At 40.7% G+C, this 18,318-nt stretch overlaps 1 protein-coding gene across 3 annotated transcripts in view; it reads right to left on the bottom strand.

Annotated features, from left to right (window-relative positions):
* Positions 1-18,318, bottom strand: part of HHAT (hedgehog acyltransferase) — a 169,518-nt gene that overhangs the window by 144,472 nt on the left and 6,728 nt on the right. For all 3 annotated transcript variants that reach the window (XM_069800214.1, XM_069800213.1, XM_069800215.1), the window contains 2 exons: positions 15,391-15,562; positions 1,363-1,513 (listed from right to left, as the gene is read on the bottom strand). In XM_069800214.1, the coding sequence (XP_069656315.1) occupies positions 1,363-1,513; positions 15,391-15,562 (323 nt within the window). The remainder of the gene's footprint in view (positions 1-1,362; positions 1,514-15,390; positions 15,563-18,318) is intronic.

Below are 18,318 nucleotides of genomic sequence, written 5' to 3' on the forward strand. Positions count from 1 at the left end.
GAGTACCTTTTCATGGTCCATTACAACCACCTGACACAGCAGTGTCATTAGTATTTGTGCTGAAGTTCAGTTTCATTTGGCACCTTCAGAACAATACACAGATTCCCTGGAATAGTAACTGGGAGAGGAGGCAAAAAACCACTGCTGCTTGCAACTCTGTTTGCAAGGGCTAGCAGGCCAAGAGATGCTGCTCTCAGGAGAGCGCCTAGTAAAAACCACAGATTTCTATATTAACTCCATAGGTCGTAAGTTCACTTTAAACTCTGAAAGAGAATTTAAACCAAGGCATTTGCTAGTAGCTCAATTTTTAACAGTTCATCTGTTTTGTGCACTCTATTTCTGCTGCATTTCTTTGAATACTATATAGCTACAGTTGCCAACGATTATAAACTATAAAGCCTTCTTGTTACAACTAGCTTCAAGCCGAAAACAAAATTAAAATTTCATCCAATAAAGCTCTGATAAGACCAGGCCTGCTGTTTTTATGACTAAAATAAAAAAGCTTTATTCATATTACAAAGCAGTCAGAGACCAAACAGGGTAAGGACCATTGTGCTAGGCTCTGCACTAAAAAGCAGAGAAGTCTAAATAATTTTAAGTAATGTTTCTAGAAGTCTGGGGCACAGCATTCCATAGACTGAAGGAACTAAAGAGAGTGCAGAGGAGAACAAGGGAAGGGAGAAGTCAAGTGGATCCACTGTTACACACAGGCTAAACAGCAAGCAGAATCCACCTGGGAGAGTTTTTAGGGAAAATACTTCAGTGAACACTGATTTAAAGCAACCATAAGATTCAAAATTGATACTTTTTTTGTGAAATATTGTGCTGAAACTCTTTAAAAGCAAAGGGGATCCAAAAATTCAAGCTACATTATAAACAATTACCATTTCTCACAGTATTTTTAATGTGTTGAAGACTTTCTCTACTGCATGACTCTACGTATTAAAGTGTTACAGCTACAGCTTTCCTCATAGGGTGATTAATCAAGCATTTCTTTTCCTTCTCTAGATGAATACCTAGCTGAAATGTGGGTTTTAGACCAAGACTGAAAAATGAACCATTTAATAGATATCTGGAAAAAATAATTGCTAACTTAGTGAAGCTAAGTAGGCAGAGTCTAATTGTAATAATTAAGAGGATGAAAATGCTGAAAGGGATGCTTGCCCCTACCCTCTGCAGTGTGAAAAAAGTAACCATCAAATTGAAGTTCATTTAGAAAGCGCTGAAGATGAATCATGGAGGTGAGAGAAAAAGACAAGGACATGAAAGCAAGAATGTATGTGACCATGAACACACACATGCATGTTCTTATACACAGACTGCCATATATCAGTAATAAACTGAAAAGTAATAATGACTAACCTCCACATTTTAGTGAAACTGTGCATCAGGCTCACACAGCAAGGCAGAGCTGGAGGTTTGAGTCCATCCATTTGAAGGAGGAGAGCAGGAACACCATATAGAACCAGGTATTTTACATAAAAAAATAGTACTTGTGCTAAAGCCAGGCCACCTAGAAAAATAAAAAGAAAAAAATCATACCTTAAACAAGTCCTGAAACACTTTTGAAACCTGTTAATACTGATTACTTTCAAACAGCCATTATTCAAAGAACTCAAGCAAGTACCATCAGTTGATGGGAAATACAATACCTACTTTTGTAACAGCTATAGGACACAAGCAATTATGACTTTAGGCACACACACAAAATAGTACCATCATTCCAATATGAAGGCATAAGTAAGCATCTGTAGTTCTGCTTTCAAAAATCTTTGGACTGTGGGTATTGACTGCTATGAAAAACAAATACTGACTTTATTTATACTAATATTCTAATATTTTCTGCTGAACAAAATAGTGTTTGACCAATAATCATAGGAAAAAGTTCAGTAAAAAGCAGAGGCCAACACCTATATAGAAACTGGTAAGAGTTCACTCCTAAAAGTTCCACTGACTTTGGTGAACTTTTCCATCTCACTGACAGTTGACGTAAGTAAAATCTAATCCCAAAGGAAGGAAAGTAAAGTTATTATAATTTAGAAGAGTAAAAAAAATTATAAAATGCAATTGTTACATCTCCTTCCTTTCCTGTGTTTTGCTTTCCCTCACTGATATTAACTAACTTGTGATTTGACTGGAATACTTTAGATATTTAATATAATATCTATATTATAATAATAAGATAAAACCTTCCAGCAGACTTTCCTTGGAGACAAAGCAATCTGACTCCAGCAGTACAAGTTCACGAACATCTAAATAATCTGCCTTTTTTTTTTTTTGGCAAAACAACCCTTTTGCATTCTGCTGACTAACAAGTCTACTATGGATGACAACTAGAAGTTGAACATTAAAAATTCATCTCATATGTAACAACCCAGGGTGAAATTCTGGCACTAATAGTGTAAATTGCAAAACTCCTGCTGGCCTACACATGGCCAGCCTTTTACTGCTACAATCCAACATTTTTAGTTTTAATATCGTGATCCACATGCATGATGTAAGAAACAGTTGTGCCACACAAGATAAAAATTTATGTTAGAACAAAATACCTAGAAATGAAGCTTACAGTATCTTCCTTCAGGGAAGCAGTCATCTAGTATTCAATAACATTCTTCCCCAGAGGAAAACAAACAATCAGAGGCACAATTTGGATACTAGCCAATTAGCTACACATTAGATTACTGCTAAATCATCTATACAGCCAACTTTCTTCTTTAATTCCCATCTCATTCAGTTTCTCATTTCTTTTCTGACAAATTTCATTGGAGAGCTGAATGCTGACACCCACACAAACCAATTATGAAGATCACAGCTGTCTGTGCACTGGTAAAATCCAAAATCCTTTGGCTATGCATAATGGAAAGAGATTTAGAGACACAGACTACCACTCTCCTGAGACCCCAAAAAACAATACCTTTGATTTTAAATACAACGATGAAAGATTCTGAGTTCTCAGAGTTATAATAAGCAAGTTTCAGAAAAAGTAAAAGCATTTTCACCATCTCTAATAACATACATCTAAGCTATCATTACTGTTAACTAGAAGACAGCTCAATAGCACTGGTATCTTAAATAAATGTAGACATCACATCACCAATCATTACCTAGCACACACTAACTACTCTGCATGGGAATTTCTAAGACTCACAATAACAGCAATATGAAGGTTCTCATTGGTCTTCAACTCAGCCCAGCTGTGTGAGAGTTCTGGCCACACATGGAAAACTAAGGGCAAGACTCACAGCCACACAACAGCTGGGCTGTATTAGCAACAGACACAGGCTTTAAACTTTCTTACATAGCTGAGACATTCCAGCTGCTTTGCATTTGCCCCATTGTAACACAAAGCAGCCAGAAGTACACTACTTCACCTGATTTAAAAAAATGAAATTTAAAAAGAAATTTAAGACAAATGCTGAACTTCTCAAATTCATTAACAATATCACATAATTTGTTCTCTAGTGTTTGATTTAAAGCTTAAAAAGAACTTGCACACAAGCATTATCTTAAATTGGAAACAAGTTATATCAAGTGTGTATTTAAAAACATACCTAAGGGAAAAAGTATTGCAAAAATGCTATCTTTTCCCCAGAATAATTAATTCAAAGGATGCAGAGTCAAAGTTAATTTTTTCTAAAACTGAAGTATGTTAAGGGATAAGAAAAACACCAATTTAAAGTACCCATACAATCTTAAACCCATGTGCTTCAACAGTCAAGCTGTTTGAAGTCCCAGATTAAATTAACTGACTTTTATAGAAATTGATATTTTCAATTTATCATCTTGCAATCCTTAAAACATTCTAACTTCTCCTATGCTTTAAAAATGCATTTATAGACCTTCAAATATTTACCTTCCTTAAATTTACTACAAAACCGCATTTTGTAAGTTTCAATAGCTTTGTTTCAAGAATAATTAGAACATTCACAGACTTTTAAATGTTTGGGGTTTTTTCATATTTGCAAAACTGCCCGATACTTTTTGACAAGTTAAACAGAACATTTTCATAAGTAAGCAACAAAAGATTTGGATCCAAGTATTAGAAACCACACTTGGCATTTTTCTGTCCATAAACCATCACCAAAACTCATGGTCAAGAATTATAACTTAGCAGGCAATTTTATCATGAGCACAACAGCACAAATTTACCCTTTTTGCAGCTACATTGACCCTATGGCATTAATGATCATAGATGCTTGTTTCTGTCAAGTACCAGGGCAGGTTCAGCTAGAAAACACATAGCAGACATAAATATGCAGCCATATTTCAAAAGGGTTACTGACACATGGCACAAGTCTAATAGGAAACAGACATTTAAAACCACTCAGAATTTAGGGCCATATAATCTAGTTCAAAATATCAGGCTTTAGGGGTTCATTTACCCTTTCTCTTATTTTTACATGCCTCCTCTCCTACAGGAAAAAAATTTAAAATCTCCGTGAAAGAACATGGGTCTGCACTGGAGCAGATAGGCTACAGATGTATCTTGGCAACAATGCCAACAACAGTAAGGTGCATCAGGAGTTTCCAGCTCCATTAATCAACCAACAAGAGCACAACTGCCGAGCTTTACACACTGGGCTACAGCATTTTCTTCACAGCAGGACACTCCTCCCTGACAAGAGCGCCAAGACTGGATCTACTATGACCTTCTTAGTTTGGTATTGACCCCAGCAGGAGGCTACACCTCATACTGGGGGAAGCTTTCATATGAACATATGACTACCACAGCACCAAGTCAACTCAGCACAAGCTGCCAGGTAAGCAGAGCTCTGCAGCCATTGCCAGCAATCCCACGTACATCATGCTGTGCTGCCCTGTCCCCCAGTCAGGGCTAACTGTCCACTCATACCTGCTACACTAACGCAAAAGTGACAACTCAATTGTGTTATTGCTGTCTCTAGCCATTGAAAAAGAGCATCATGCAAGAAACATGAAGCACGGTCATTTCACTACTTAAACAGAAGACAATGCAATTAATAATTAGGCTTATATTGCTTAGCAGTGTTTTTCACTGCTGCTTGGCAGTGCTTTCAAAGAGGTGCTGGCTCACAAAATTAAAAGGAATTATGAAAGAAAAAAGTACTACAGGGACTCATGCAGCCTGGCTTCATATCCCAGCCATCCAGCAGCACACAAGCAGCAAGAAAAATCCTAAAACATATGGAGCAGTGGCAGAGAAGTACATAACACAGTGTTTGCCCTGGAGGCTAAGTGCTTCTTTTTAGACAAAGTTGAATGAACATAAAAATCCCAAAGTGAACCTAAACAAGGCTAAACAGAGCTGCCGAGGGACTCTTGGTCAAGGCATAGACAGGTCCTTCCAGGTTAAAGAAAACCAGAAGTTTTCAAGGATACACATGCCTTAAAGCCCCCTACATTGAATATTCCTCAAACACCTACAGTAAGCATTATGTTCATTAGTAAACACTTGCAGGAAAGAACTCTCTAAATAAATCGACAGTTATGACATTGCACTCGTTTTGGCTGGGATAGAGTTAATTTTCTTCACAGCAGCTGGTATGGGGCTATGTTTTAGATTTGTGCTAAAACAGCGTTGATAACAAAGGGATGTTTTCATTATTGCTGAGCATTGCTTACACAGAGTCAAGGCCTTTACTGCTTCTCATACCACCCCACCAGTGAGGAGGCTGTGGGTGCACAAGGAGGTGGGAGGGGACACAGCTGGGACAGCTGACCCCAACTGACCCAAGGGGTATTCCAGACCATAGGACGTCATGTTCAGTATATAAAGCTGGGGGAAGAAGGAAGGGGGACACACATTCAGAGTGATGGTGTTTGTCTTCCCAAGTAACCATTATACATGATGGAGGCCTGCTTTCCAGGAGATGGCTGAACACCTGCCTGCCAATGAGAAGTAGTGAATTAATTTCTTATTTTGCTTTGCTTGCTTTTGCTTTACCTGTTAAATTGTCTTTATCTCAACCCACAAGTTTTCTCACTTTTACCCTCCTGATTCTCTCCCTGATCCCACTGGGGGTGTGAGTGAGCAGCTGTGTGGTGCTCAGTTGCCAGCTGGGGTTAAGCCACAACACACAAGTTAAAAAACAAGTAGTCATAAAAGTAGGTTAATTGCCAATGCTATCTGGAAGTTTAGCCTGGAGGAAAGCTTACAAAAAATTTACCTTCACACACACACACACTTCTTTATAGAAAGCGGTGAACTACCCAATGTTTTAGGGACTAAAATCTTACTGAGTTTTCTGATTCACGTTTGTGTTTCCAGTGTTCAAAACGGACATCAAGATGCCAAATATTTTATCAGATTCTCCTTATCATTATCTTGTAGGATGGAAAAAAAAATCTCAGATTATTCTGTTGGTATTTCATTACCATTAAGACAGATGCACAGACACCGTAATTTCAATAGCAAAACACTGCGTGCTTCTTAAAATTAACTCAGAAATCCATTTCCTATCTATGGGTTTATTAGAAAAAGAACTGCAACACATCAAAACCACCACCCTACATCCAACTTACATAGACTACTCTGTAGGTCTCACTTTCAAAGATTTTGGAGTACTAGAACCTAGTTAATTCAAACAATGATGCTAACACACACTAACGTGCATGCTTCGCTAGAACAAACAAATGGCACATGGTTAAGACCAATACATTAAACCCACAGAACACTCAGGACATTGTATCATACATGCATACATCTCAGATGTACGTGTCTACATCAGAGGCACACCTCTGATAAAGCACATACATACAGATTCCTAGTCAAATATATTTTCACAATTACAGTATCTATTAGTATACTAGATTAATCCAGTGCAATAATTGTATTAGACAACACGTTTTTATGCAGAATTCTGGCTTTCATCATTCCCTATACCTTGTGAGACTGACATGAAGCTCTGTTAAGATGAGCAGAGATGGGTAAATGGTGCTGAATCCCCAGGCTAAATGTGAAGACTCATAAGGAAAATATAGGCAGTGGTTTTTTTAACCTTTGCATTTACAGAATCAGACTTAACACACAAATGAATTAGCAATACTCAACATTCATTCCAGTTTCTATATAACAGAATGTACCCCATCAGAGTGAATTTTACCATTGATATTCTATGTTGCCATAATGAAGAAAAAAAAAAATCACTTATTTCCATTTAAGATCTTTCAACTAGGGCTGTTGAGCTCCCTATTACTACGTAAGTCAGTGAATTTGTTATTCAGCTACAGAAGCCTGAAGAACGTATGTCAGAAAGGATCACGAATCTATATGCCCTTTTTTTTTTAATTTCTTTTCCCAGGATTCATTACATACCACATCCAAACATTACTCACCACAGCAGATGAACCTCTGATCTGGCCCAGTGTGGCTATTCTGGTACGCTGCAGTTCACCAGGATACTGGATTACTGGGATCCAGAGTGGCTTTTATCATCAGTGCCTGCAAATCTTCATTTTACAGTGTAAAATGTAAAGGCAGCAAATTAATCCCAATTAACTAAAAACTGAGAAGAATGAATTAGCAGGGTTTCCATTACCATGGAATACAGGTCTTCCTGCTGTGTCATTAATTCTGAAAGCGCCCAATTCTTTCAATCTGACCGATGCTACCAGAATGAGATGGAGCACTGACAAAAACATGGAATTGCTCAGAGTTAAATAAGCACAAATGCCCTGATGCTGTTCAATATGCCAATAGCTAGTTATTGATAGATACAACAAGTATTTGTGAATATAGACACAATGATTCATGAATTCTAGAAAATGCTTTCATTCTCCAAACAATGGCTTCCTGGGATCAATAAATAACAGCACTGTGCTGCCCAGCTGACATCTTTAAATTAATTCTGTGTTCAGACGCTAACATCCCTCCCACAAACCAAAGGGCTGTACGTATATGGCAAACAGGTACACACAGTTCAAAAACCAAACACTATGGTTACATCATATTCTTCATTCTATTCCTGATGTGGGACCTAAATATTTGGCCACTGGAAAACCATATTGCTTGCTGTCACCTGGCTTTTCATGTAATTCCTACCAGAGAAAATCAGCATTGCTGAGAAGGATTTGAAGCCAAGGTTTGCTGCAAGGACAGGGGTGTCAGGATAAGCAGTTCTGAGAAATGAGCCATTCAGAGGACAGCAGGGAAGCCCAGCCCATGAGCAACCCTTAGTACTGTGCTGTCAGGTGCTCACCATGCCTGGTGGGTCTTTGAGAGCAGTAACATCTGCTGGGAGAGTGGAGTGCCACTGGAGCCCATCACATTAAAGGAATACACAAGCCAGTACAAGAGTCACTGAAGAAACAACTGCAAGATTTCACATGGGTTTTGTGTTCTCTATCTCATACTGTCCAGTGAGTACAGCCAAATGCCTGCCTTCCCCAACATCCACAGGGAGCAAGATTCCCACTGCCCTATACAGAGAAGAATAAAGTCTCTGTGGGGGCTGGAGCTATGGGCGGTGAGGGGAAATCATTTATACCTAAAGTTACCCAAAAGAGTTAATACTTTGATATCTAAAAGCACCTCTGCCCAAAGCTAGCTCTCACTATCTGCTCTTCTTCCACACCAGAGACTGATTTTTCCTCTTGTAGGTTATTCTTGCTACCAAACACAGGCCACTGACAAAACAATACGACTGTGCACTCAGCATGAAATTGCACTTTTTTCAAACCCATATTATGCAGCTTTTTGTTAATGCACAAGGCATTTGGTCTTCAGTACTACAGCCACAGCTTGGTGCGATATAAGCATGCAAGTTAAAGAAATATGTGCAGAATGCTAAAGGAAATAATTTCAATGTGAGGAGGAATATGTGGTAGAAGAAATTCTGACATCTACTTCGCACGTAGGGATTGTAGTATTGAGCAGGGGAGGGGATACAATAGAAAAATATTATGGATCTCTTTTCAGGGTATTTAGGCCATGGAAGATGTGGATGCAACCAGCTTTTTCTCATCTCAGGGACAGAAATCCAGCTAAAAGTCTTCAACATGGAAAAAAAGGAATTAAACAATAGATTTTGTACTGCCTAGCTGAAGAGCTTAAACAATCAATGTCTGTTTTCTCTTTTAGTAGACAAGTTCTTCAAAATAATATGAAGAATAGTTTTAAGAAAGCTGCTGTTCTTCAGAGGACTGTCCAGCTAGGACTCCAACCATTTTTCATTTAACCCCCCCAAAATCCAGGAACCACAGTGCAACAAAACACTTACATTCCTACCCATTAAAGGATTGATGTCCAGAGGTTAGGGAGTATTTTGATTGTGCAGAGCTCCACGGTTGTGATAAGGTCAAGTGCTTACGGGTAAGGATGAGGGGGAAGGCCAACAAGGCAGATATTGTGCTGGGAGTCTGTTATAGACCACCCAACCAGGTTGAAGAGGCAGATGAAACATTCTACAAGCAGCTGGCAGTAGTCTCACAATCGTGTGCCCTTGTTCTCGTGGGGGACTTCAACTTTCCGGACTTCTGCTGGAAATACAACACAGCAGAGAGGAAACAGTCCAGGAGTTTCCTGGAGTGTGTGGAAGATAACTTCCTGACACAGCTGGCAGGTGAGCCAGCCAGGGGAGGAGCCTTGCTAGATCTATTGTTTACGAACAGGGAAGGACTGGTGGGAGGTGTGGTGGTCAGAGGCCATCATGGGCTTAGAGACCATTGAATGATTGAATTCCTGGTGATGTAAGGAAAGGGGTCACCAAAACCACTATGGCCTTCTGGAGGGCAAACTTTGGCCTGTTCAGGAAACTGGTTGAGAGAGTCCCTTGGGAGACAGTCCTGAAGGGCAAAGGGGTCCAGGAACGCTGGATGTTCTTCAGGAAGGAAGTCTTAAAGGCTCAGGAGCAGGCTATTCCCATGCACCGCAAGACAAACCATCGGTGAAGACGATCGGCCTGGCTGAACAGGGAGCTTTTGCTGGGACTCAGGAAAAAACAGGAGAGTTTACCATCTTTGGAAGAAAGGGCAGGCAACTCAGGAAGAGTACAGGGATCTTGCTAGGTCACACAGAGAGAAAATTAGAAAGGCAGAAGCTCAGCTAGAACTCAATCTGGCCACTGTCATCAAGAATTTAAAAAAACTGCTTTTACAAATACGTTAACAACAAAAAGAGAGCCAAGGAGAATATCCATCCTTTATTGGATGCAGAGGGGAACATTGCCACCAAAGATGAGGAAAAGGCTGAGGTACTTAATGTCTTCTTTGCCCCAGTCTTTAATAGTGAAACCAGTCATCCTCAGGGTGCTCAGCCCCCTGAGCTGGAAGACAGGGACCGAGAGCAGAATATACCCCCCATAATTCAGGAGGAAGCAATTAATGATCTCCTACACCACCTGGACACTCACAAGTCTATGGGACCAGATGGGATCCATCGGAGAGTACCAAAGGAGCTGGCAGAGGTGCTTGCCAAGCCACTCTCCCTCATTTATCAGTAGTTGTGGTCAACAGGGGAGGTCCCAGATGACTGGAGGCTTGACAATGTGATGCCCATTTACAAGAAGGGTTGGAGAGAGGATCTGGGGAACTACAGGCCTGTCAGCCTGACCTCAGTACCAGGGAAGATTATGAGGCAGTTCATCTTGAGTGTAGTCACATAGCATATGCAGGACAACCAGGGGATCGGGGTCAGCCAGCATGGGCTCATGAAAGGCAGGTCCTGTTTGACCAACCTGATCTCCTTCTATGACCAGGTGACCCGCCTAGTGGATGAGGGGAAGGCTGTGGATGTTGTCTGCCTTGACTTCAGCAAGGCCTTTGACACTGTCTCTCATGGCATACTCCTTGAGAAGCTAGTGGCTCATGGCTTAGACAAATGTACTCTTCACTGGGTAAAAAAACTGGCTGGATGGCCAAGACCAGAGAGTTGTGGTCAACAGAGTTAAATCCAGTTGGCAGCCAGTCACAAGTGGTGTTCCCCAGGGCTCAGTTTTGGGGTCAGTTCTGTTTAATATCTTTATCAATGATCTGGATGAGGGGATCAAGTGCACCCTCAGTGAGTTTGCAGATGACACCAAGTTAGGAGGGAGTGTTGATCTGCTTGAGGGTAGGAAGGCTGTACAGAGGGATCTGGACAGGCTGGATCGATGGGCAGAGGCCAATTGTACAAGGTTCAACAAGGCCAAGTGCTAGGTCCTGCACTTGGGTCACAGCAACCCCATGCAGCGCTACAGGCTTGGGGAAGAGTGGCTGGAAAGCTGCCCGGCAGAGAAAGACCTGGGGGTGCTGGTTGACAGCAGGCTGAATATGAGCCAGCAGTGTGCCCAGGTGGCCAAGAAGGCCAAGAGCATACTGGCCTGCATCAATAATAGTGGGGCCAGGAGGAGCAGGGAAGTGATTGTTCCTCTGTACTCAGCACTGGTGAGGCCACACCTCAAGTACTGTGTTCAGTTTTCAGCCCCTCACTACAGGAAAGACATTGAGGTGCTGGAGCATGTCCAGAGAAGGGCAACCAAGTTGGTGAAGGGCCTGGAGCACAACTCTTATGAGGAGCCGCTGAGGGAACTGGGGTGGTTTAGTCTGGAGAAAAGGAGGCTGAGGGGAGACCTTATCACTCTCTACAACTACCTGAAAGGAGGTTGTAGTGAGGTGGGTACTGGCCTCTTCTATCAAGTAACTAGTGATAGGACAAGAAGAAATGGCCTCAAGTTGCACCAGGGGAGGTTTAGATTGGATATTAGGAAAGATTTCTTTACTGAAGGGGTTGTCAGGCATTGGCACAGGCTGCCCAGGGAAGTAGTGGAATCACCATCCCTGGAGGTGTTCAGAAAGCATGCAGACATCACACTTCAGGACATAGTTTAGTGGACATGGTAGTGTTGGGTTGATGGTTGAACTCAATGATCTTACGGGTCTTTTCCAACCTAAACAATTCTATGATTCTATGATGCAACCTGCCCTCTCTCAGAGCAGGTTGTTGACTATGTACTTCCATAGCTCGTTGACCCACAGGGCAGGCACATAAGCTGCCTTTACTGGTGGCTGCCAGGCACAAGTTAGGAAACATAGGGAGAGGAGCGATCCAGGAAAACAGGGGTGACCAGGAGAGAATTGAAGGTTCTACCTTTATGTGAACTACACATACACTGTTTTTAGCCTTCTGCTCACAATTCCCAACACTCTTATCACCCAGTTAATGACCCTGAAATTGCCAGTTACAAACATAACCTGCATCTAACAGCAATTAGAGATTACACAGATATTTCAATTACAGCAGTTCTTCCACCTATAGCACAACAACAATGCAGGAAAGCATGTGCCACATCATTGTTTATTCAAGAGACAGGCTTCATCTACACAGCTTGCATTGCCAATAAAGAGACTGGAGGATATTCAACAAGCAAGGCTACAATGTTCTCTCAGCCTTTAAGACACCATGGTAACACATGTCACAAGAAACAGACAGCCAAGCTGGCGTATCTAGGACAGAAGGTGGCTTCCTCTAGAAGGGGAGAAACTCTGTGCTGACATGCTCCCATTCAGAAGAGTAGAAGAATATACAGAACTAGGCATTTGCAGATGAATTGGAAGGAATGAGGTAACACAACCTATAGGCAAGAGTGCTGCTACACTAATCCAGGTACTGGCTTGTAAAGGGCATGGAGAAAAGAAGAATCTGAACATTTGACTTAAGAGGATCATTGGTTTAGTTGCAAGAGGACACAAGTTTAAAAATTTAAAAAGTTTAAAAAACCATACAATTCAAAGTGTACTAACAGTAGCTAATGCACACAAACATTAATATTTAAGGCAGCTTGCACCTGTTACAGTTAAATACACAGGCATCAAAAAAACATACATGCACCATTTTGTATATTGCTTCTTGTAGAAACTTATTTGCCTAATTCCCTCCACACAAGAGAAAATACTTCTCTTACTGCTGGGTAACACATTCTCCCAGGTACTATTTTTTTCTTAATTTTATACCTGCATACACTCAGTAATGTTACTTTAGGTAACTTTAGCATTTCTGCTTTACATGGCCATAAACGACAGTGTTATACAGGGGCATATTTAAAACAAGCATTGCAACTCATGCAGGATTGGTTGTGGGTTTTTTTATTTCTTTGCTGTCTCACCTCACAGGAACACCACATGAAGTAATGCATGACACAGTGTAGCTTCACACTGAGTTGTAGACTGACCATCATCATTGCCTTTAAGATGCCGACAGCAAAATTGCATAGCACCATTGTCTTTACCAGCACTGCTGGCATTTATTGCCCATCATTCAAAGATATCCCAGAAGAAAAATGGAGGAGCAGTTATCTCCCTAATTAGAGCTGACTGCAAAACAGCACCACAGCCTTTCCCCTAAGTTTACCAGGCTTCTGGGACAGCCAGGCATCACAATGTAAGTAGATGCTCCATGCTGGTTTGAAGCTGCTGTAGTTAAATAGGAAACACAAAATGAATAGAAAACCCAGCAGTGCAGAAAGGCTAATATACTATGTGGTTAATCCTCCTGAGTCAACAACAAGCTGCTTCCTCAGTCTCAAGACTCAGTTATCTGATGTAATTAGTTTTAATAACACAGAACGCTGAATAACAGAGGGGATTGTTTGGCTCTGTACAAGAAGTGGTATAGAAGCATGGTAAGATTCTTATGGATCCAGTAAGGATCAATAGAAAAATATTACCAGTACCCTTACTCATATATTGGTGGCTCCCTAAATGGACTGTCACTGATTTGAGTTTAAGGAAACTTGTATAATAATTGTGATAAAACCTATAGAGAAAACATTTTAAGAAGTGACAAACTTCTGCCTCAATCTCATTTGAAGTATATTTTACACACCTGCTATCATTACTACAAAGACAAAGCTCAACAAGAATAGGGTTACACTTTGAACACACCTCTCCTAAAAGCCAGGTCTCCACAGAGGACTTGTTTCAATTCAAATTATATCTTAATCAGGCAGCTTTACAGTCCAAACTTGCTTTAACACTGGCTTTCATCACCTGTTGCTTTGAGGCATTTTAGCCTTTTCTAATCGTCTGTTCAAAATGCATTTTAATTCTTAGGATGCAAGACTTGATTTCATCAGATATACAGCCTACTTGGCTATTGTAACTTTTTCCCCTCTTTTTAAAAATCAGCACTGGTAATCTTGAAGGGAGGAATCCACCAGTAACACCAAAGATGGAATATCTCATCTCTAATTCTGTAGCCTTGCCTGCCTTATCCAGTGGCCAGCTTTTTGTCAGACATACAGACAACACCAGGAGCTAACATTTAATCCATCAATGAATTGACATTTAGAACAGGAGCAAAAACTCAGAATCCACTTTCTAAACAGTGACTGAGTGAAGAGAGGTAGAATGAACCATGGAGACAAACCTCTCACTTTCTGCTCTTCATCTGCTCTCACTCTTTTTTTATATATAAAAATTATATATTGAAACATACATTAAGTGTGTGTATATATATGCACATACAAAGACAGAGCACACACATTGCCCTCTGCTGACCAGAGTCCAATATGCAAGTGTCCTCCAACACACACACTGCTCATCATACATGATCTCCAATGAATTCTTGACAGGACCATACCAGTATGCATATCAATTCCTGTTACTTGCTGGTACAGTAGGAGATACCTCCTTCAATTCAGCAATCACCAAGGCTTTTTCTGAACCCAGTCTTAAGGCCTGGGGTTTCTGTTTCTGGGGTTTCCTCCTACCTGGTGATACACATAGCAAGGGAGAGGGGGGAGGGCGGCAGGGAAATCAAGTCAAACCAACCACATATGCCAGTTGGTTACAGGTTAGTCTACATCTACCTACGGCCCAGCACACCAAGCTCTTGCCATTTTATGCTACATCTGTCAGAGCTCATTTTCCTGCCCCCACAGTTTGGCATTTTAATGAAATACCAGGGAGCTGGAAGGGGGCAGAAGAGGGGGAAGTCAAGCAGGAAAACAGAGCTGAGAGGCACTGACTGCTACTTTCTGACCACCTCGTTTGCAATTCCTTCCCTCTGCTCTTTTCATGAGTACTGTCATTTTACCTTTCAACATGAATACACACTAGAAACATCAAAACAGAAGGAGATCAATAAGCACTTTAATTCTTAACATCTCCCCTCCTCCATCCCTACACTAAACAAACTCTTTTTTGTTTTAAGTGTCCACTACCATGACTTGGAGGGGGAAAAACACTTAGACCAAAGTTTAGACACACATTTTAGACTGGAAAAAAACCCAGAATATTTTTTAATTTAGGAAGCAGCTCAATACGTTCATCTGTAAGCTTCTTAGAGGATCTACACGTTATATTAAGAGTCTGCAGACCACCTTTCTGACAGTGACTGGCCATAATGTACTATTCATAAGTACCTACAGATGATGAAGTAGACTGGGGTTCTTGAAGTGGGGGGAGGAGGATTTCTGCTATTGTTTCTATACTCACCCAAGGCCCAGTATGATGCAGCTTCCAAAGGTGGAGCACTGCTGTAGAGAGCATGGATATACATGAGGTGAATCATCAACTCAGCCAGGCACCACCAAAAGAAAATACGAATTATGCCCATGATTAAGATGCTGAGATTGGTCTTCAAACTGAAGGCTTCTTGTCTCCTCATCTAAAGAAGAAATCCAAAGAGGTTATATGGCACACAACTGAATGTTTTACTCAAATACTCAACCTGAGAACTTTTTAAAATTTCATTTGCTATTCATTACTATTACTAAGGGGACCATTTGACTACACCATTTAGAAATTCCTGACGTACACTGAGGGAGACTGGTCTCTCCATTCTCAATCTCAGTAAGCAGTAGAAATCAACAAGAGGCCAAACGTGAATATACACTGCACTAAACTTGTAGAAAAGGCCAGGCGCTGTTTACCTGAACAGAATCCAGATATGAGACTTTTTTAAATTCCTGTAACTTAATCAACCTCTAGAGATAATCAAAAAAGTTTAAAGAAACTACAGCTATGAAGGAGAAGGTTTTCCAAGCAACAGCCCTACCAAACACAGAAAAAAAGGACTGTTTGCTCTTAAAATACCTCCAACTTCTACCAGCTGCATAGGAATGGTTATCTGAGGACAGTTCTTCATTTTTCTCCTGTAGCACTGCCAAGGTCAGCAAGACCTACAACATGCTGAGCAAATGGCAGTTAAGTGCAAGTTAAATATCAGATAAGACAAGTTTTGCAGTTGACAGGCTTCTCAAGATGCCCCAAACTCTTACACTGCTAACTATAGTAAACACATTGGTATACTATTATTTTACCTTCTTTCCACAGTAAAAGAGAGTATGGTCAAATAACAGAAACATAGGATTGCCTAAAAATTTAGTCATGTTTTGTACATCTATCATTGTATAGATATGCAACATTTCCTTTTCCAGTCTTTAACTGGCCACCAAAAATGCATGTACAAGATAAGCAACCAACCCATCTGCACAGACAAAACCCCCTCATAATTGCTAGCACACACAGTACAGCTAACATGCTGTTAGCTCTGCTCACTTACAAATGAAGCACAACACTCATTTTGAAGATTAATTTGTACCAGATATATGAAAGCTTGGAGACTACTATTTAAATCACAGGGATTTGCACAACAGGCCTTCAAACCCATGCCTAGAACTGCTATGCCCTGCTTCAACCCAGAAATTCAACAAGGCCATTGATGAAGTGTCAGCCTCTCATTTTTGCCTGGCAATGGATACCAATTGCCAGCACTAGTATTACACTCTTCAGGCCATACAGCAGGTTCTATCTCCATCTCCAGGACTTCTGCTTTCCTGTGTGCTCAGCAGAAGCCTTCATCTCAGTTTCAGCTTCAGTTAAGGGGTTCTGCACACTCTTTGTATTGTGCACTTTGAATCAACTGCTGGGCACTGCAAACTTTGAAACCCTCCTCCAACCTCACCTGTCAAGACAATATCCTCTGCTCAGGTAAGAGCTCCGACAACGCACTTCAAACACCAACAAGAAACACATTAAGGTTGTTCAATTTGTTCCACCTTCTTCATGGCTTTAACCAAACAGGTCTGTGCATATTTAAATGAGAACCTACTGCAAATACAGGCATATCATTCTCAATTTTCCTTTTTCTCCTCACACCAAGAATACAGGTGGTCTTTGCACAGGTCTTTGCTGAGCCATATCAGATGAGCCTGGTTTCAATGCAAGACCCACCCCCAACTTTCCTACCAGCTATCCCCAAGCTGCTCTCAACTTGGAGTCTCGCAGGTCTTCCGAAACATTCCTTAAAAAAAACCCAAAACTAACAAAACAATCACCTCTCCCTCTGCTAGGGGTACAAGAATATAGGTGGAATTTAACACACTTCAGAAGCTACAAAACAATAAACAGTAAAAAAATAAATTACCTCAGTTTCTATGCAAGTCTATGCAGACTTTTCCTACAACATCCAGCCCAGGATAACAACATTCAGCCTTGCATCTTCCAAGCTACTGAAGACAAATGAGCATAGGACTTGTCACTCAGGGGTCCACCAAAATCTCAGTTTTCACTTTCATAAAGCCCAGCCTATTTGCTGTGGCTTCAACAGAAATTTTTCCAAATATAAACAGAAGCAAGAAATGCCTAGGCTTCTATACATAAACTGAAACAGTAGTTTTATGGTTTGAAGTGTCTGCTCATCCACTTCATCCCAATGACCTTAGCTATAGACATCACAGGTGGTGATCTCGCTTCTTATTCAAGTATGCAAGAAAATATGGAAAGCAATAAAGCATGGAAGTGTGGGGGTTTCCCCTGTCATGTAGAAGCAGGCTTGAAAAGCAGCCTGCAAGACACTAGGAAAAACATTCAGTAAGATAGGTAGGTCTTTTACATGACAAGAGCTGCTCAGCTTGCTAAAGTTTGAAGAAAAGTGTTCTAAGTAAATCATCAGCTGTTTTTACACCAACATGAGGGGAAACTGGAGTCTTCAGGAATTCCCAATACAAACCAGCACCTTTCTGCGACTCCAAAATCTGTTTCAGAGTTATAGCCAGCTGCTGCTGAAAATGTTGCTTTATTCCACCTGATGGAGGAGAAGAAAAAAAAAATCCAGTCCAGCAGCTACAGGCGAAAATTACAAACGCTCTCCAAATGTAACATGTGTCATTGGCTCCCTGGTCAAAGGGATGAATCTAATGTCAGACAAGAAAACATCCTGTAAAGTAGAACAACTCAGGGATGAAGGTTTGTCCTAAAGTTGTTATCCAGGACACTGTCAAATTCCCAATGCTACACTCAAAATTGTCCAGTCTTCACATTCCTATAACATTATTTGATATTTTCAAAGTTATGTGGAAGGCGGCTTTAGACACCCAATCAATTCTTAATCTCCAAGAAAACTTAAGTAAAAACTGAAAT

The sequence above is a fragment of the Haliaeetus albicilla genome, chromosome 13, assembly GCF_947461875.1.
Source record: "Haliaeetus albicilla chromosome 13, bHalAlb1.1, whole genome shotgun sequence".
In the NCBI taxonomy this organism is placed as follows: domain Eukaryota; kingdom Metazoa; phylum Chordata; class Aves; order Accipitriformes; family Accipitridae; genus Haliaeetus; species Haliaeetus albicilla.